We start from the raw sequence: 21,243 nt of genomic DNA, 5'->3' as shown, positions 1-21,243 counted from the left end.
CTATGTGGTCTTGGCAGTGGGGAAATGGTCCTAAAACTGGAGCAAGAATGAAATATCCTGCTTCCCAGTGGTAATGCCACTCAGATATGGTTTCTACCAAAAACTAATTCATTTGTAAAAGTAGTGGATAAGAACAAGCCACATTTGAAATGTTATTTCTTCTTAACCCCATATTTCTATAAAACCTTAGATAACTGTAAAATGATATGCAAATTCACAACAAAATTCTGTATCGCACAGCATTTAAATGGCTACTAGATATATCATGGGTCACATTCACTAACAGGTGATTTAACATTTAGGTCATAGAGCTTGACACAATGTACAGAAACCACAATTGAATTATGTAAAATGTTCATCTGCCAGCTCCAAAATATTTCCCCATATTCCTAGCCTTTGACTTCTCTCTCTCTCTCTCTCTCTCTCTCTCTCTCTCTCTCTCTCTCTCTCTGTCTCTCTCACTCACTCAAAAGTACTTCTTGTCAACTCCACAACTGAACTTCCAGATGTTCAACCTGATATTATTTAGCTTACTTTAAAAAAGCATGAAAGCAAAATTGAGGGACTGAGGAAATCTCATGAATACATACTAACTGAGAACAGAATTCTTGCACATTGAAACCAGCTTTGACCTTAGACCACACTAAGCCACAGACCTATTGCAAGACATGCAATCTTGACTTCTCAAAACCTGAAGGAAGAATGTGCCACACAGTGCTAGAGTTTAAGCTTCATTTAATTTTGCAAGTTACTTTTTGCTTTTAAAAGTGACAAATAAATGTCATAAGCAGCAGCAGCAACAGCAGCAAATCCCTGCCTCACATCTGTATGCATCCCTGGTTTCTTCACTACTCCCTCTTTGTATCCAGGATTTTTAGGGCATACGGTAGAGACTCAGAGCAGCCCAAGGAAGTCCCTACAGGTTGCTAGGACTTCACACCCATGTTTGTAGCATCCAACAAGGACACTGGAGATGGACTGTAAGGCACAACAGTGGTTTAGTAAGGTACAGAGATGGGTGCAGACTGTGTTAGATGCCTGCCATTCATGTTTCAGCATTTTGCTGCAAGACTTCTTATACTAGAAGTGAATGGCACAAACAACTCTCCAGGTCTGCACCAGACACTTCAATTATTTCTGGAATGACTCTAGAGCTAATAAAAAAGGAACCAGTCCTAGGATGTGTCCTCAAATGCTTCTACTCCCACTATATCTGGACACACGAAAAGCCAGACTGTTTTTCTCCAAGAGAGGAGGGGTTTTGCCCATAATCCCTGGAGGAAAGTTTGCATGAAACAGGTTGTGCACAAACACAAGCATTTTTAACATGCTAATGATAGTTCTTTTCCCACTTGTTTTAGTCACGTAAACTGATGCGGCTTAGCTGTGTATAGTCTTGTTCATAACTGCCTTTTCCAAAATGTGTGTCTGCTAAAACAGTTATGGCTATCATTGTCCTTGGCTATTGACCATGCTGCCTGTCGTTGGAGGTCAACAACATCTGGAGGACCACAGGGCAGCCACTCATGTGCTAAAGTGTAGTCTGCTTGCTCATTAGAAAGAGAAAGGCGTGGTTTAAACTGGCCACCAAAGTGATGCAAATTAATTTGAAATGCATTTTACCATAAATGAAATCTCTGTAGTGACTAGTGTCAGGAGCCCAACAGCAACTCAGTTTTTTTTTACAACTAAAATATTTTAAAACTCATCTCGTCACAGTACAGTGGTACCTCGGGTTACATATGCTTCAGGTTACATACGCTTCAGGTTACACATTCTGCTAACCTAGAAATAGTGCTTCAGGTTAAGAACTTTGCTTCAGGATAAGAACAGAAATTGGGCTCCGGCAGCTCGGGCTTCCCCCGCCCCCAGCCCCGCAAGCTCTGGGAGCGATGGCGAGGTTGCTCAACCTCGCCTTCGCTCCCAGACCCCCAGCCCCGAGGCTAAAAACGAAGCCGCTCACTGTCATGGCTTCTTTGCTCTTTGGGGCGCGGGGGGGGGATAATTTTTTTTATTCCCCCCCCCCAAATAAGTGCACCCTATCGGCCGGTGCACCCTATAGGGTGAAAAATACGGTAACTTATTTTATTTGTCAGTCTATGGCCACTCAATAAAACTTCTGAGAACAGCTAACAAATGATGTACAGTATGTATTATTTATAGCATAGTATATCATGTGTTGTACCTAATCCCACACGTTCTTGGCTGGATAGCTCAGTTGGTTAGAGCACGGGGCTGATAAGGCCAACTTGAAGGGCTAGAATAGTGCTAGAACTGGGCTGGTGCAGCACCACTGAAACTGGCAGACATGATCCTATGGAATGTTCCTACAGCAGAAGGTAACATTAAATGGTGGGACCTCTGAGCTCTGTCTAGGTATTTGTTGAAGAGCTGAAAGAGCTACAATGCCATTTTTACTTAGCAGAAAGCAAAAAACGTTTCTTAGAAGAAGGATTGCGCATATTAAGAAATGACCTCCAACATTTTACAAATGCTTAAAAGAAATCATGTAATACAAAAAGTGTAGCAGGGCAAGAGAGAAAATAAATTTCTTTGAATATATACTATTATATTCACATTAGACTTCTATTGAAAAAGATCAATAAGAAAGGTCCATGCCAACAATTCATGATAAACATAGCCCTATAATCATTATTTTGTTCAAGAGTGAATAAAGGAGGCACTAATTAACAGACCAGTGATTCTCAACACCATGGCACAAATAATGCTCCCATTACTATAAAAGAGCTAATAAACAGCCTAAGGAGGTATTGTAATAGGGGGGAAATCCACTGTCAGTTGCAATATGGTTCCTCCCACACGTCCTACTAAAAGAAACAGCAAGATATCAGATGATTAGTCTCACTAACCTGTGGCGTCATTCCATGGCAGATATACATGATCGGAATATTTTCTGTGTCTGGCCCTTGATCAAGGCACAAATCACTTTTCAGAGAATTCTGCAGCTACAGAGTACAGGCAGTGGAAGAAAAAGAGAGAGGAAAAAGAGAATACATGCTTGTTAAAATAGGACAAGTATTATACTTGATCAAAGTTATATCTTGGCAATAAAATTTTAACTACCTATAGGCAGTAAAACACAAAATTGCTTGAATGTTTAATAATGTGATGCTACAGCATCATCTATAATGCACCATTTACATTCAAGATTACAATTCTCTAAAATCTTTGTAACACTAGGATCCCAACACCACAAGCAAATTTATGATTACTTATTATTGTATTGTTTCTGGGATTGGCTTTTTCTTGGTTACTCTTTAGTGGAGGTCCTAAATGATAAGAAGGAAAAGCCATGACTCTTAGTACTTATGACAGGATAAGTTAAGGATATTTCCTATCCCCTATACATGCCCTCCAGTTCACCAAAAGTGCCTCTCAGGGGGAATCAGAGACCCTCCTGAACAAGGTGGATTGTGGGCTGGGGGATGCTAAAGCAGTGAGGAAATTTGCTCAAAAGAACATTTATGGGAGGTAAAGTTCCTCATCCCCTCATCCCAATAGCAATTCCTTGCATTCCATCACGGTTTGTTCAGGAGGGCCCAAGACCAGGGAGACATTCTTTTTGGGGAGAACAGGTGGCTTCCATTACCTCCAAGTTAATTTATCGTAGGGTCCAAGCAACCTTGCATGTCATGATTCTATTCTTATATATATATATATATATATATATATATATATATATATATATATATATAGTATCAAATGTGGTGACAGTGATAATAATACAACAAAACAACAACACCACAAACTTTATCCAGTCTGTATAACATTTACTGTACATGTAACTTGTTAAGATAGAGTTGTACATTTATCCACTCCATGTTTACAGTATATCCAGGCTTTGTCTTGCACATGGCACCTTAGTAGGTTTGTTGTTTTAATGGTTCTAAGTCTATCTCTATTCTAGCTACTATTCTAGTAAATTTGGTTTTATATTTATGATCAAGGTGTCTCCCCTGCCAGGTAAGTATTTATAAGCCAGTTTGTGGTGTTGTTGTTTTGTTGTATGATTCTATTCTTGGCATATCAATATACGTAAGAAGAGAACATAAGAATAGTCATGTCAGATTATTCCAATGGCATGTCTAATCTATATTGTGATAGGAAGCCCACATGCATGACCTGAGAGTAAACTCCTTTCCTACAGTAGTTCCTCAGAAACTAATATTCAGAGGCATATTGCCTCTGATCCTGGAGACAGTATAAGCCATCATGACTAGCAGTTCTCAATAAACTAATGTTTCATGTCTTTGTCTAATCTCCTTTTAAATACATCTATAAATCTGGTCTGGGAAAGACTCCTCAATGTAACTCCAGGAGTGATCCTGGAATCTGTGGAGACAATACTGAACTAGATGGGCCATTGAGCTGATCAGGTGAAAGGCAGATTCTCATGTTCCAAAAGGTCTCCGTTTCATGAAAATAATGGAGACAGATAGAAATACCAACATTAATCCCGAACTTTTAAGCCTGTGAATAAATCCCCTAAAAACAATGCGGCTGCATGTATCAACACCAATGAGGGCTTGGTCAATTTGCAAAGGCTTTTCTGACAAATCTAGAGGACAAATGATTTTAGAAAAGCAATGCACACAGTGTGACAAAAGTGCACTTGGAAACTAGATGAACAGCTGCATTCACTACTTATCTTTCCTGTGTCAAGACAATTTCATGTCTTGCACCAGTACCCTTTAGTGTTTCAGATTTCTTTCAGAACTTCTTTGAGAAGCCTGGCACAGTTGATACCTTTGCAGGGCTGATCTGAGCTTTTAATTTATGCCTGTCAAATAAATGTTGGATTTATCCAACAAGTGTGTGACAGAAAACTCAGTTATTCCATGGGTTTGTTCTGTTTTTACTTCTGTTTTTATATCCTTGATCACAGAGGCCTTAGGCATCATCCCAAACAATAAGAAACACTCTTTTTATAAAGTGAGAAACCAACTCAGTTTTTATGAGAGTCGGAGTTAACTTTAGATCTCTGGTGTTTAAAAAAGAAACCATCTTGTCAAACATAGAATTATTTTTGCCTGTGGTCATATTGTAAGTTTTTATTTTATTTTTAACTTTCATTAAGTGCACTGCAATTGAACTAACATGTATACATAATTAGGAACAGGCTGTTAACCTGAGAATAAAAATCTATTTTATTAATTTTATTTGGAGGCACTTTCTGACATCTAGAACACTGCTATCTTTCCCATCTTTTCAATGCTGAGTTTCATGAGAAAAGATACTACGTTGAATACAATGAACCTTAAGTGGGATTTAAATGCACAAATGTCAAATTCATCACACATTATCTAGCAGAGGAGTTACAAGACTGAGGGACTAGCAATTCTCTTGTTTTAATTTCTGTGCTTTTAATGGGATTGTTTTGGTGCACATTTTAATCATGGCCCTTTATATTTTAATGGTATCGTTTTATTCCATATTTTAATTATGGTGTAGTTTTAATTATTCCTTAGTTTAACAATGTTATACAGTTTGTTTTTATGTTTTGTAAACTGCTCAAAAGCCATCTGGGCATTAAGAAGTATTATATTATTAATAAAAAAAATACAATTTCAGGTGCCCTAGAGATGCATTCCAGTCTGGGGTGCTTCTGGAACCTGCATTGCTCCTGGGTTGCCTTGAGCCAATTACAGCTATGAGGGATTTGCTCAAATTCATTTGGTGTTCCATCTTTCCTAGAGAAAGCCGATTGGGCCGTTGCACACATGACTTGGTCACATCCAGATTTGATGACTATAATACACTTTACATCGAACTGAATTTGAAAGGAGTACAGAAAACACTCTTGCAAAAGCCACAATTTTCCAGGGTTTGTATTTCCAAGTCTCGTATTCTAACTTTGTTCAATCTGCTCTGGCTTACCAATTGATTTCTGGGCCCAGATCAAAATGCTGGCTGTTACAAATGTAGCCCTAAATATTTAGGAAGAGGATATTTGAAGCCCCATCTTCTCTCACATGAATCTGTCCCCAACTCAGTGTTTTTCACTGATAACACTAAGACATGATTTGTTTAGTCAACGTGTGATTTGTTTGAATGTCCGAACACAGCCCAGCAGGCTAACCATGGCTTGTAATGGGTGGTAACAAACCGCAATGTGAAGAATGTATGCATTCTAAATGTCATATCACATTAGCTATTGTTAAATAGCTCTATAAATAACCACTTGCATAGGGCGAGTAAGAACTTCCTTCAGGTGACCTAGCAAAGAAGATAACTCTTTCCTTTCTGCCCCTCCACTTGTAGGCTACATATGACTACGTTCGGTACCTGTGTGGGCAGCAAGTTTCTACTTTAAAAGGACTCAAAACACACCAGAAACAGAGATGATACAGCAGCACATGCATGTGTGAGGTAGAGTAGAACAATCACACCTGTGTCAAACAACAAGCAGCCAAACAGTTAAATAAATGAACCATATAAATGACCTGCAAGTTTGTCCTGTGGCTGTTATCTAGGAGAATTATTTCCCACAGCTATGAATAATCAAGGTAAATAAGCAGGACTCTTACCACTCCATAGGCAACAGTGTCTGAGTACATTCTCATTTCTGGATATACGCTGACAAGGTACCACCTAAAGGTCTTGCACTGAAGCTTTTTCCTCAAGGCTTTCCTCTCAGAAATATCACCAATGTCAATTCCAGAATCCTGTGCACATTGACCAAAAAAACATGTCAGAGATATAAAAGCCATCTGGCAGTTCGTGTTACAATTCTCCGTGCTCTTTTGTACAGTTCAGTGAAAGGGGGGGGGGTGGAAGAACACAGGGATGTGCACTGAAACATGATTAGCATACTTTAGCTGCCTAAAATAAATAGGTATTCCATACAAAATCTGAGGTATTTGTGTCAGTGTGTTTAAACATAAAAGACACCATCATTTGGGGGCCTGATCCAGACTATTTTACATTCAGTGGGTTAATTCTCACTGACTTCAATGGATTTTGAATCAAGTTCCACAGTAATAATGTCATTGAAGCAATTCTAAGATTCAAAAACAAGTGGATAACTCAGTGGGTTAGACCATGGTGCTGATAACACCAAGGTTGCAGGTTCGATCCCTGTATGGACCAGCTGCATATTCCTGCATTGCAGGGGGTTGGACTAGATGATCCTCAGGGTCCCTTCCAACTCTACAGTGCTATGCTATGCTATATAAAAGCAAGTTGTCCTGGAAACCACTTTTCTACCAGCAAAGGTATGGTCTATTTCAAAGATTCCATTGTTGGGCAAATGTGGGCTGTTTGGCTTTCGTATTTCTCTGCAACAATTAGAAATCCTGCCCACCTTTTTCTGTTTGTTGAATGCTCTCCCCAGGGAGGCTCGCTTGCTGCCTACATTACATATCCTTAGGCATCAGGCAAAAACATTCCTCTTCTCCCAGCCCTTTGGCTAATTAAGCAATCTATGGCCCTTTAAACTCTATGTCTGTGAGGGGTATTGTTTTTGTTGGTTACTATCTTTCATATTTTTATATTGTGAACTGCCCTGTGGTCCTCGGATGACGGGCGGCAAAGAAATTTAATTAACCGCAGCAACAATAACAATTTCAGTTGCCATTTTTGTTGAAGGAATTTGCAAAACCTTTTCCCCCTCCCCTTTTCATTGCATTTTATGGCTAAGCCTTGGCTGGTGTAACACAGTTTTGTGGAGTTCAAGATACACGAGTTTCATAAAGAGCCTGTAAGTGGAGATCAATAATTTATCTCATTACAGCTATGTGGTAGAGATTTCTAGAGAGGCATCTAAATGCAAATTCAGGACCAGTCTTTGACAGGAAGTAAAATGAGACATTCTTACTGTAGATTATGTCGTTGCACACAGCTCAAAATACTCAAACAAAATAAAGAAGAAATTAACTTTACATAAAAATATTTATTATCAGGTAGGTTAGGAAATGAGCCTTGTTCAGGCAATAAATACCTGCAGTCCTCATAACCTGCCGGGAAAGGGATCATTGTCACACACACCCTCCACCTTTCTCATGCTGATAGTGACTTGAAAAAGACCTGGCACTGCACAAGGATGCTTGCCCCATGGGTCCAGTGTTGATGGGACCACTGGCACACATGCAACAGGGAAAGGGGGCTAGGGAAGAAGAGGGTTAGCCTATAGCAGGCTCCCAGGCTCCAGTATGCTTAAGAGATTGAAGGTCCCTCAAGATGTCCTTTTTCAAGTGCATTCATGATTATTTGTGCCCATGGTGATTTTGAAGAGGTCACATGTGATCCCACCCTCAGTACTGTTTGTGCCTGCTAACGTTTTGTGGTGGTTGCACTGATTCCATTTCCAGCCAGTGCATATTCCGTAACTTCCTTTTGAAATCCTGTAACCTTTTACACCACAAATGCTCTGGCTTCTTTTTGTCCCATTTTTTTTGCTCCTCCAGACAGCAGTAATGTAGTGACATTAGGGGAGCACCGCACAACAATAAATCCAACAGTAATGCAGTATTAGTGTGTCAAGAGTATGTTGCAGAAAATACTTGCACTCCAACAGCAGTCTAGAGGGACCACAAGAATTTTATGTCTACACTGAATTTGGGTGTCTGCATGATGGCTGGTTTATGTAGCCTTAAATTATTTGGAGATACAGAAGCATTTCACATTGGTATATAGAAATAATTATTTTATAAGGTAGTGTAGTAGTGTAGTGGTTAAGAGCGGTAGTCTCGTAATCTGGGGAACCAGATCTCCTCCACCTGCAGCTGCTGGGTGACCTTGGGCTAATCACACTTCTTTGAAGTCTCTCAGCCCCACTCACCTCACAGAGTGTTTGTTGTGGGGGAGGAAGGGAAAGGAGAATGTTAGCCGCTTTGAGACTCCTTAAAGGGAGTGAAAGGCGGGATATCAAATCCAAACTCCTCTTCTTCTTCTTCTAAATATGAATTGATATATGTATGTAATAAATCAAAGATGTTTTACAATGAAGCAATAGCCTGCCTGGCATGTTGTGTTAAGCTAGCTCCTGTATTTGAACAACACATTGTTGTTTGCTGCAGAGAGTTAAGAGAGTGTGTGTGTGTGTGTGTGTGTGTGCGTGCGTTTGTGTGTGTGCATCTGTACTTTTTGCATGCACACAAAAGCTCATACCAATAACAAACTTAGTTGGTCTCTAAGGTGCTGCTGGAAGGAATTTCTTTATTTTGTTTCGACTATGGAAGACCAACATGGCTACCTACCTATAATACAGGGCTGTCCAACTTCCAAGAGACTGTGATCTACAACCTCTATAAAAAACAACAACAACTGGCAGTGATCTACCTATTGGATTGACCAGAATTGTTGAGCTTTTTTTGGGGGGGGGGCGGGGATCCCGCAGTCGACCAGGACCAACCAGGGGCATCCTGTGATTGACCGGTAGATCACAATTGACCTGTCGGACAGGCCTGGTATAATACATTTTTGAACATTATTTTCACAAAAATGTGGGGAATTGGAACTAAGGTATTGTGATCGTATCAGTGTTCATTCACAACCCACCTCTTGAGGAATATTCCATGCCATATAAACATGGCTTTTAAATTCATCCATCCAGACTTCAGCCACTCGGAGTGCATTTCTTCGGACATGAGTAGTGAGGTCTTCTGTATACGGCTTATGAGCTCGCTCAATGTGGGCAATCCTAGAGCAAGGAAGAACTTCAACGCTGCCACCACACTGCCATACCTAGAAACAAATAAATTGACCAGTTTAGGGAATTCCATTATATCCAAAATATCAATATTTTCAGGCTATTGTTAGATTTCAAAATTTACAAGGAAATATTTGAGGTTTATAATCTGCTACAGTCCTTTAAGTGTGAAAAGTGTGCTATGACTATGCGCCTCTTCAGTGCTTTAGTTGAATTATAAACCTAAATCTAACTCTGACAGTCACTAGGAAACTCAAGCCAAAGTCTATGTGAGTACCTTTGTAGACTTTCACACATACAACTATGGACAAGTAACTGCATCCTTTTTCAACTATTTAATCTTACCCTATGTCAGTTTACTTGGAAGTAAGAAGAACTGAGTTTGCTTATGATTGCAGCCAATGCCATCCTTACAAAGACAAGATGCCCATATACTCAGTTCTGTGAATTTTTGCACCATATGCTTGTGACTAAGTATCTTCTGCAAGAACAAAACGCTTTTAGAATGAAATCAGAAATGTGGGGGCCACATTTACGTGATGAAGCTGAACAAATGGAACCACAACTTGCAGTGAAAACACTAGGGCATTTGTGTTAAGATGACCCAAACCGTACCGAGTAAAAGACTGGAGTAAATTTATTATTTGAAAGAATATTGTAAACACTTAACAACACTAACAGGACTGGCTTAAAGGTTTGTCAGTTAAAAACAGAAACTTATTTACAACGATAAGGAATCTTAAAGTAAAAGGAAAGGTAGATGGGGGGAATGAAAAATACGGATGAAATTATAATTGGGAGTTAGAATATCAGTTGGGAGGGATGGGGGGGGGGAGTCGTCGACTCTATAGAGTCCGAATATAGGTAATGTAAAGATATGTATAATCACACGGTGTTTTTTAAAAAATGAAAATGCTAATAAATATTATAATAAATAAAAAATGAACAAACTGTACCGAGTAAATAAAACCAATACAGAAGACCCTCTTCTAGGACAAAGAGAAACAAAAGAGGGCACCTTTCCACAGTGCTCTTCTGCAAGGTAATGCAGACTGGTCTCTCATACCATCTCTACTGAGAATAGGTGATGGGCTGTCTGAACACTGCATTCTGAAATAGAGCCTTGAGTTTTCCAGGCTTGTCCACCCACTATTCATATTCTGTACCAGAAAAGCATTCTGTTCAGAGATCTATTTTATACATTTAGGCCTTTTGGCTTGAACACTCATTTAGGCATTTGGCAGCATCCGAGGCTAGGAGAATGTGGCATGGATTCAGGATGTTTACAAGGCCTATTTTTTTGGGCAGTTGCCTAATTACATCCAGCATATGCTGGGAGACAAGAAAGAGCTTTGCTATTCATGCTTACAAGACGACAATTGCTCCCCCACCCCCTAGAAATCTGCAGTGCCCTCAAAACAAGGACTCGGGCTTGCTTTGGTCTCAAGGGCATCAAACCTCTATACAAATAAGTAAGAAGCAATCACCAGTAGTATAAATGTATGTAGAAGAATAATGAAAAAGATCCCATCATTTGTTTTGTACCAGAAAGAGAATAAATAATAATTGAGAAAACTTCTGAATGTCATCCAAATTGTGCCCGGAATTTGGAATTCCAAATTACCTGGTCTTGCTTTCAAAGTGGAGCTAATGCATTAGGAATCACCATCTACCATTCTGCTTTGTTCTGTTTTTAAAGAAAGCTCTCAGTTTTGTGCAGAGTGTGGTGTGCTGCAGCTTTCTGTTGCTTAACTTCATTCCATAATTTCCTCACTGTTTGCTGATGCACATGAGCACACTGATAATGAAACTAATTACTTAGGCAGGTGGTGGGTTCTGCCTTGCTGGCAATGCACTCCTATGGGAGTTTACTCAGAAATAAATTCTGCTGTTTTCAGTGGGGCTCATTCCCAAGTAAGTATGTTTAGTATTACAGCTTGGAGGTCTTCAAGCAGAGGTTGGACTGGACAGACAACTGTTGGGGGAAGATGCTCTAGCTCTGAGATTCCTGCAATGAGCAGGGAGTTAGACCAGAAGGCCTAGAAAGCTAACTCAATGATTCTATGATTTTGAAGGCCAGAAAAAGGCAATCTTGATTGATTATGCTGATGGTTGCAACAATATTCTTTTTGTGTGGCTTTTTATCGACGTGTGTGTACCTTGATAAAACACTGCCGCTGCCACACACAGACACACACACGAGCCAGATGTGAGCACACACTACAAATCAGGAAATGTATCATGAGGACATGTCAGAGTGATTAACAAAGGATTCCAGCAGAGTTAAAGAAGCTGGTAGAGGTAAGAAGGCTTCCTTCCAAAAAAAGGTCTGGTTCAAATGAAGAGAATGAAAAGGAACACAAACTTTGGCAAAATAAAAAGTACATGCAGACCATAAGGGAAGCTTAAAAAGAATTTGAGGAACATATTTCTAGTTTCAAACATTATCGGCTCTGCTCTGGAAACAAAGCCTGCAACACAGACTAAATTCAAGGCTAAGTTTGACAGACAGGATTTTGTAATTGTCCCTCTTTTGGGGGGCAGTATTTTTTTTTATATATAAAATGTTTATTGAATTTTCACAAATTATAAAAACACACACAATACACAATACGAACATACACACACAAAAACAAACATGTATAATTTCAAATCTTTTTTTCCCCCTTAAACCTTATTTCACCGACTTCCCCATACCTCCCCTTTCTGCATTCCAATTTCCAAATTTCTTTCAGCAAATCCTCCCCTTAATTTTATCCAATTATTTTCTTTTCTTTTCTTTTACTTAATCTTTTTCAGGTGTAATCCCTTACTTTCTCAACCACAACATTTTAACACTCATTAATTTTACAATATTTCTTAAGATAAATTTTAAATTTCTTCCAATCTTCTTCCGCCGTCTCTTTCCCCTGGTCTCGGATTCTGCCAGTCATTTCGGCCAGTCCCATGTAGTCTATCACCTTCATCTGCCATTCTTCCAGAGTGGGTAGATCTTGTGTCTTCCAATACTTTGCGATCAGTATTCTTGCTGCTGTTGTAGCATACATAAAAAAAGTTCTATCTTTCTTTGACACCAATTGGCCGACCATGCCCAAGAGAAAGGCCTCTGGTTTCTTAGGGAAAGTACATTTAAGTACCTTTTTCATTATATATCATTTCCCAGAAAGCCTTAATCTTCGGGCACGTCCACCAAAGGTGAAAAAAAGTACCTTCAGTTTCTTTACATTTCCAACATTTGTTATCAGGCAAGTGGTAAATTTTTGCAAGCTTGACTGGGGTCATGTACCACCTGTAAATCATTTTCATAATATTCTCTCTTAAGGCATTACATGCCGTAAATTTTATGCCGGTGGTCCACAGCTGTTCCCAGTCAGCAAACATAATGTTATGACCAATGTCTTGTGCCCACTTTATCATAGCTGATTTCACTGTTTCATCTTGTGTATTCCATTTCAGCAACAAGTTGGGGGGCAGTATTTTATCAACACACTTTGCTTGTTGGCAACTTAGAGTGGCCAAGTAATACAAATGAACTGAAGGAATAAAAATCTGTGGCAAATGGAACATTTCATAGTTCTGGAATTAGTTTTAGAAATTCTCCTAGTTTACCAGGTTTCAAGAAGAAAGGAGCTCTGGACAGAGCAAACACATTGGGGGGGAAAATGTGGAACTGAATTGAAGAAATTGACTCTTCTGTATGAATATATATCCTATGTCATAATATGATACATATTGGAAAATTTGGTTTTAAGATAACCAATAAACAGTATTTTTTACTGTAGAAACACCATACTTTTAAACAATCTTCATTTTTACAGTCACCAACTAATTGCAGCTTGGGAGATATGACAGTAGAGGTTTTCTTTTCCCCTGCCCTTCCTACAACCCTGCTGGTCTTTCATTAGTGAATTAGATTATTCTTTTATTTTGTCAGGCCATTCGCAAGGGGGGTGGGGTCAGGCAGGTATAGCACATGCTGCCTGAGAATTATGTTGCCACTAAAGCACAGATGATGCCTTAAAGACCAACAAAGTGCAAAGCTCAACTATGGCATGAGACTAAAAGGGGGGAAAGAGCTTTACATTTAAAAACAACTGAACATTTTAATGAGTTAGAAACAGGAGGTGACATTTAAGATGCTCCTTCACAGTCTCTTTAATTTCATTATTAATTCCGTAATTTAACTAAAAAATGAAGCTGCATATGGTTTTTTTTAAACACACACTCACCCCAGCCTGATTGAACACATGCTTTAATATGGTTTGTAAACAGCAATTATCCAGTTTCTGAGTAAACTCCAATTAATCAAACCTATTGGTCTTCCCTTTCTTGTCTAAACACTGTCAGTCTTTGTTCTATTTCTGAAGTCTTATTAATTACACTGCTTCAAGGAGCGTGAATTCACTTAAAATCTTAAATGTTAAGCAGGAGCTGTCAAGACAAGGGCTGATAGAAGAAGCTGGTTGTGCAGAGCTGATTCAAAACCCAATCTAATTACTTATAAGGGGAAATGTCCCAGCCTCTGTTGAAAATGTGATGAATGTTTTACAAATATTGGCCTAAATGCATCCGGCGTGCTGAAAAAAAAATAGAAGTAAACGCTTAGGGCTTTTACATTCTAAAGGGGAAACATTGTCTTTTTGTTATATTTAACTTACATGATGAAAAGTTTAAAATAGCTATACATAATGTGTATACTAAAACAGCTTCTATTAGATTTTGAGTGTAGTACAGCATAATGACTTAAGGATTATCAGCCAACCAATCATGAGCTCATCAAGCAGCCTTGGCCTTGGTCAAGTCACTAGCCTCCCTTGTAATATGGGGATATCTACATGGCTGTACCTTACAAAAGAGTTATAAGAATGATTAATACAGGAGGAAAGAGCCCAAAGTATGCCAAAAGTCCCAGGTTCAATTCCAGGCATGTGTAGTTTATAGAAGTAGCAGGACAGGGAAAGATTGTTGCACGAAACCCTGGAGAGCAGCTGCAAGTCAAGCACATCAGAACCTGGGCTGGATTGGCCAATGACACAGAATAACACAACTTCATTTATATCCCAACTCTCCTCCAAGGAGCTCAAGGTGGTGTGCAGTTCTCCCTCCTCCATTCCATTCTTGCAACAACCCTGTGATGTAGGTCAGATGTAGGTCAAACACTGAGCTTCATGGTCACATGGGGACTAGAGCCCTAGTCTCCCAGGTCCTAGTCCTACACTACACGGCTGAAAACGTAAAGTGCCCTGAAAGGCTAGAGTGGGAATTAAAGATGAATGTAAATATTAGTGGAGCCAGTAGTGTGGGCATTGTCAGCATTAGCTACCAATAGGTAAAGTATGCTCAGCTGTGCTCATCTTGGCTTACACTGGGAGAAACATTGCAGTTTTTCTAAATTAGAAAATCCATCTGGGTTAGGCAGAGACTGGAGCAGGTGCTGCCCACTGAAATCTATCCTAACAAGTGTACCCTGTGAAGGACAGGCTATTATTATTATTATTATAAATATTGCTGTTGTATTCTCTGTTTTAGTACAGTATTTGCTATTGCAACATAAATTTTGATTGCACACTATCCTGAAATCCAAACAGGATGGAAGGTGGTATATAAATGTTTAGGAAAATATTCTTAGTAAAATCTATTTCTAAGTATTTGGAATTCACTGACTTCTGTAACAGAAACAAACAACTTTCAGACCATTTGTTTTGATCTTTAAAACCCATTAATAATCTTACAGTCATAATCAATTACTGAATAGATGCCAGCAAGACACCCTTAGTTAAAAAGGAACTTACGGGAACAAGCTGTTTAATATTACATTCTTTCTGCCCTTCCTACTTTAGCTAATTGCTTCATTATGTACTTTTCACATTGCGTTTGTTCTGAAGGGATTAATTTTGCGCTTTGCTTCATGAGCCATAAAACTTCTACCATGCATGGTTAAACTACGTATGTTGTAGGCTTGGGGTGTTGCTGCTCATAATTGTAGTAAATTCCACCATGGACTATGTTACTAAGCAATAACACATTTCAAAGGTCACTAAAGGCACAAAGCGTCACTCAATTGTTTTACATTACATCCATCTTCCCACAAGACACAGAAGAATAATGGATACTTAAGTCATTCTATTGCCAAGTATATGTCAAAAGCAGGAACAAGGTGACCACAACTGTTCATTTTTTTCATGCTATTGGTTTCTGGCCTCCTAAGTGTCCCTCTCACCCCCTGGGTGCTCTGTTGCGTCAGCAATCTTCTGGTAGTGACAAATACAGCTCCTTGTGGCTGGCCTTAGTAATGAATCACAGAGTAAGAGGCACAATTTTAAAGGAGAGGGCACAGGACACCTCTGCACCGCCAAACATTCAAGCAAATGGGCACACACTCAGTTGTTATGTGGAAAACAAAACTTCCATTTTCAAATTGTTTCTCTTGCCTCTGCTAATTTTATCCAAAAATTGGCCACCATAAGAACAAATGAAGCCAGGTATGCCACCTTTTGTCTGCAACTGGCAATACAAGTGGCCCATATCTGTTGATAAGAAGCTAAACAGAAAACCCCAAAGACACAGCAGGGACACACTGAGGCTGGCGAAATGAACAGTTGGCAATTTTAGTACCGTCAGCAGAGTATGTCAACCTTGGCTTAAGAAACTTCAGGACAATAGTCGTCCGTGCTTTTAAATACAGGAGTAACCTTTAGTTCAATTTGCAGCAGGGACTCATCTTTTAAAGCATTTTTTTGCCATTTATGCCCATTGTTTTCCCTTCCTTCTTGGTATGCTTCTCTTCTCTTAAAAACCCTTTAATGACTGCAACAAATTGAAGTGAGGGCAATGTGACCTCTTGCAGGTTAGGGCCTATTCACTGATGATCAATGACAGAGCATACTAAAGGAGGTACTATGGCATGTCAAAGAGAAAAGGAAGTGTTTGATGGCAGGGAAGAATGCTACAAACCTCTTGGAATATTAAGCAGTTAGGTGATGCCATGTTCAGCTATATTCCTAGTTTATCTAGTAAATGGTCTCATCAACAGTTTGCTGCATGTATTTCCTAGTTAAATTGTTACAAAACCTATTCTGCCTGCCCACAGTGCCTTCCATGACCCCTGGGTAACATATGCTTTTCATCAAAAGGGATAAAGGTCGAGTTCCAGGGTATGGATTGAGGGCACACGAGTCCACTAACTTGCTGAAGCTAAGCAAGTCTGGGTCTGGTCAGTGCTTGAATGGGTGATTGCCTGGCAGTCATGTGCATGCTGCATTGGGCTCAATGGTGGAAGAAAAGCAGAATATAGATGTAAGAAAAAACAAAAAGGTTGTATGTTATCTCCAAAACGTGTTTCTCTGGCTATAATACTCAAAGCAGAAATTTCCTTCAATAAAGCAGCAGTGCACTAGTTCAGAATGTGCAAATGAAATGGCCAAAATACTGAGAGAGGCCATTGTGGGTCAAAGCGACTTTTGCACCAGGTATCTATTGGTGTTGTGTTGATCATCTTTTCTTTTCTGTGGGACTTGTAAATCACATGTGTGCTTCCTCTAAAATAGAGCGATTATAAGGATGATTCAAAGTGCAACCGGTAATGCTGCCTGTATGTACAATTATACATGCTGCAGCTGCAGGAAGACTGATACATTTGCAGAGAAAAGGGAATAGGAGAAAATTATGTTACTGGAGGTTTGACAGAGACCAATGGAATGAGCCACAACTTTATGCAGGCCGAGATACAGTTGGAAATACAGTGATATAGAGGGAAACAATCCAGCTCCATTTTCAAAATAGGGTTGGTTCTTGGGCAAAATGACAATAATATTGAAATCACATCCCCCAAGTACTACAGGCAGGAGAGCCCACAACGTTCTGTATATAAAGGGCTTTTGCAATTATTCTGCTCGTATAAAGAACATACTGTATATCTTACTTCAGCCAAGTCCAAAGTAATGTTTGGACAAGTCAACTGCACTACATAGGGCTGCCATTTTTTCTTTGAGAGTCAAAATTATGCAGGTGAAACTGTTCCCCCTTCACCAGCATGCTAGGTAAAAAGTATCCTGCTCATTATCCTGTAACTGTTAAAGACCTATGAACTGGAATCAAAAGGTAGACAGCATTATTTGTGAAACAGCTGTGAAACTTTCCCTCAGACTGCTGGTTTTGGGGGACTTCAACACCCATGCCAAGGCAACTGACTCTGGGGTGGCTCAGGATTTCATGGCTACCATGATGACTATGAGGCTGTCCTAAGATTTCGCCGGCCTAATACATGTGGCAGACCACACTCTGGGCCTTGCTTTCTAAAATGAACAGGAAGAGGGTGATCTGAACGTGAGAGATATCGGCATCAGTCCCTTCTCATGGTCTTATCACTCTCTGTTGAGATTTATGCTTTCAACACCTCCCCCCCCCCCCAGCAGAGCAAGGGGACCTATTAGAATAGTCTGTCCTTGATTATTTCCAGACGGCTCTGGGGGATTTTCTGGCTGATATGACTGGCATACCTTTCGGAGCCCTGGCTGAGACCTGGAACACTTGAATGGCTAAGGCCTCTGACACAATCGCCCCAGAGTCTCTTCCACGTAATGGAGCCTGCTTGACTCTGGTATACTCCAGAGCTTAGGGCAAGAAAACAAGCTGAGAGACAGAACAAACACAGGTGGAGGAAAACTCAGTTTGAATGACATCAAACCTAGTGGCAGTGAAGGCATCCTCATTGTGCCATCCTGCAGAGATTTTCCAGGTGGTGGCAGAACTGACGGTAGCTTGCTGTGACTTGTTTGCAAAGCATTTGGAGAATATAATGCTTGCATCCACTGGGATCTTTATTCTGCCAAGTCCTGTTGAATAAGTTTCAGTTAGTAAGGCTTGAGGATGTGGACAAGGTGCTTGGATCGGTTAGGATGACCTCTTGTGCTCTAGACCAGGCATGGCCAAACTTGGCCCTCCAGCTGTTTTGGGACTCCAATTCCCATCATCCCTGACCACTGGTCCTGTTAGCTCGGGGTGATGGGACTTGTAGTCCCAAAAATCTGGAGGGCCAAGTTTGGCCATGCCTGCTCTAGACCCTTGACTCTCTTGGCTGATAAAAACCATCAGGGAGGGTACAGCTGGCTGGGCCAGGGAGGTGATTAATGCCTCCCTAGAAGAGGGGATGGTCCCTGCCTGCTTGAAGGAGTCAGCAGTAAAAGTAGTCCTCAAGAAACCCTCCCTGGTTTTGGAAAATCTAAGTAACAATGGGCCATTTGACAACATCCTCTTCTTTGGGAAAGTTCTTGAGTGGGTATCATGGACCAGATCCACACACTCTAGATCCACACACTCTAGGAGGTAACTGATTTTCCAGATCCATTTCAGTTGGGGCTCAGGTCCAGTTTTGGCACAGAAACTGCTTTAGTTGCCCTCTATGATTACCTCTGTTGGGAGAAAAACAGGGGAAATGTGTCCCTGTTAATTCTCCTCAACCTCCCAGCAGCTTTCCATACCATCAACCATTATATCTTTCTGGAGCGGCTGTCTGAGTTAGGGGTGGGTGGCATTGCTTTGCGGTGGTTCTGGCCCTACTTGGAGGGTCATTTTCAGAGGGTATTTGGGAGGACTCCACCTCATCCCCACATACTGGAAACAAGACCAGCCATAGGCAAACTCAGCCCTCCAGATGTTTTGGGACTGCAAGTCCCATCACTCCTGACCACTGGTCTTGTTAGCTAGGGATGATGGGACTTGTAGTCCAACAACATCTGGAGGGCCGAGTTTGCCTATGCCTGAACAAGACGTATGAAGGAGAAATAGCCCATCCTTTCTTAATGGAAAAGGAATTGGTTACCAAGATCATTTTCAAGTCCTCTACAAATGGAGCTCATTTACTGGGCAGGGAACAAGACCCTGTTGTGCAAGTAATAATTTATAGGTGACAGGGCTGCTGTTATTGTTTTGCTTAAATATCTGATTATTTATTTATATAAGCAGTGTTTTGCAGCATACTTTCTTTCCATTAAATTCTACTTAAGATCCGGGTATGCTGCTTTTCTTTGACATACTAAAACTTGCACACAACTAATTTTATGGTTATTTGAATTCTCTTGTTTGCATGTTTAGAGGCCAACGATAACCTCATTTTCATAAACTAGAAATAACAGTAATCAAAGCTGTCTACAACGTGTGCTATAATTATGCAATCATAAATAATATATTTGATGCATACATCATACATTAATTATTATTCATAAATGCTCCAAGCTATTGATGCCATAAGTCTGCAAAATGTTTTGTAAAGACAAATATCATTTGCGTAGCACGGAAAAATTATAGCACAGGAGGCTGTTTTCTGCACTGCGACTACAAATTGCTTCAACACACTGCTACACACTACAAGAGAAATTCCAAACTCAAATGCTGTTAAAACAATTCAGTGGAAGAAAACTATATCTAGTGACATGGTAGAGAGGGATGATTTTGCAGATGATCTTCCTCAGGAAAAAAAATATCTGATTCCTTTACCTTCTCCCTACAAGTGATGAGGACTGATACTGAACCTTCACACCCAGCTCAGCCACTAGGGAGTCTTGTTCTCTTTCAGACCATATTGTACAGCTATGAGTGGCTTTAAGTTTTTAGTAGAATGTACACATGTAAAATCCAATGTGCAATTAGCTCAAACTGTAGGGCTAATTCTCAGATTTGGGGGTGGGAGCACTGAGCTCATTGGGCTCATGAGCACTGGATTTTATGTGGATATGCTCTAATCAAGCTCTGGATCCATGGGAGCCCACGATGAGGTAGATTAATTCAGTTCCCCATCACATGCAGGGAGAATGCTCATCACCCACCGCAATGTTCCACAAAGTTATACCTTTCTGCCACCCTGATCTTAAAACAGTTGCCTCAATGGCTGCACTACAGAAGCTGTGCCATGTATTTTGTGACACTGCATAGAAAGCAAGGTTATTGTTTGCAGAGTGGCACAGCAAATGGAGATCATGAAGCTGCATTACCCAAGCAATCCGGAATCTAGTGCTGAGCTTTTGCCAGGGCTTGGTCTGAGCACTCATGAGCCTTGTTTGAGCACACAGCCTTGCCATCTGTTTCCTTGTACCCCTCGGGAAGTATCGAGCCTTGCCTTGGGCATGAGAAGCTATAGGTAGAGGCAACATCAAGGTGAGCAAGGCCTTGTTTGACCTGATTGCAGCAAGTCCCTACTACAAGCTACTTTAGATCTTTAAAGAAGCAAGATCTGTGGGCTTTTCTAAAATGATTATGCTTGTGATTAATTCATCAACCATCACAAAAAACCCATACTGAATAATGATGATCACAGATTATGCGACTTATAATTAGTTGCATACTTATAATCGGGGCCACTGCAATTGGCACAAGAGTTTCCAAACTTTTTACCAGTGAGGCCATGGAGTGACTTTTTTTCTTTGTTGACAACCCATCAGGCAATCTCATGTCTAGCTCCCAGTGTCACTATTCCTTTAGCTCCTTACATTGAATTGTTAGGTCACAGACACTGTTGGCAGTCTGGTGCCTGCCTTGCGAAGCTTTTGTGCTTTGCACTGGTGGAATCTGATCCGTCA

General features: G+C 40.3%; 1 protein-coding gene and 1 long non-coding RNA gene across 4 annotated transcripts in view; one reads left to right on the top strand and one right to left on the bottom strand.

Annotated features, from left to right (window-relative positions):
• GALNT18 (polypeptide N-acetylgalactosaminyltransferase 18) overlaps positions 1-21,243 on the bottom strand; it is a 364,667-nt gene that overhangs the window by 42,151 nt on the left and 301,273 nt on the right. For both annotated transcript variants that reach the window (XM_081180632.1, XM_081180631.1), the window contains exons 7-9: positions 9,520-9,705; positions 6,549-6,686; positions 2,871-2,966 (exon numbers count right to left, since the gene is read on the bottom strand). In XM_081180632.1, coding sequence (XP_081036758.1) covers positions 2,871-2,966; positions 6,549-6,686; positions 9,520-9,705 — 420 coding nt within the window. The remainder of the gene's footprint in view (positions 1-2,870; positions 2,967-6,548; positions 6,687-9,519; positions 9,706-21,243) is intronic.
• LOC308583807 overlaps positions 1-21,243 on the top strand; it is a 42,623-nt gene that overhangs the window by 5,300 nt on the left and 16,080 nt on the right. The window lies entirely within an intron of this gene.

This window comes from Podarcis bocagei (genome assembly GCF_964188305.1).
Source record: "Podarcis bocagei genome assembly, chromosome: 1".
NCBI lineage: Eukaryota > Metazoa > Chordata > Lepidosauria > Squamata > Lacertidae > Podarcis > Podarcis bocagei.
This window is presented reverse-complemented; position numbering and strand designations above follow the sequence as displayed.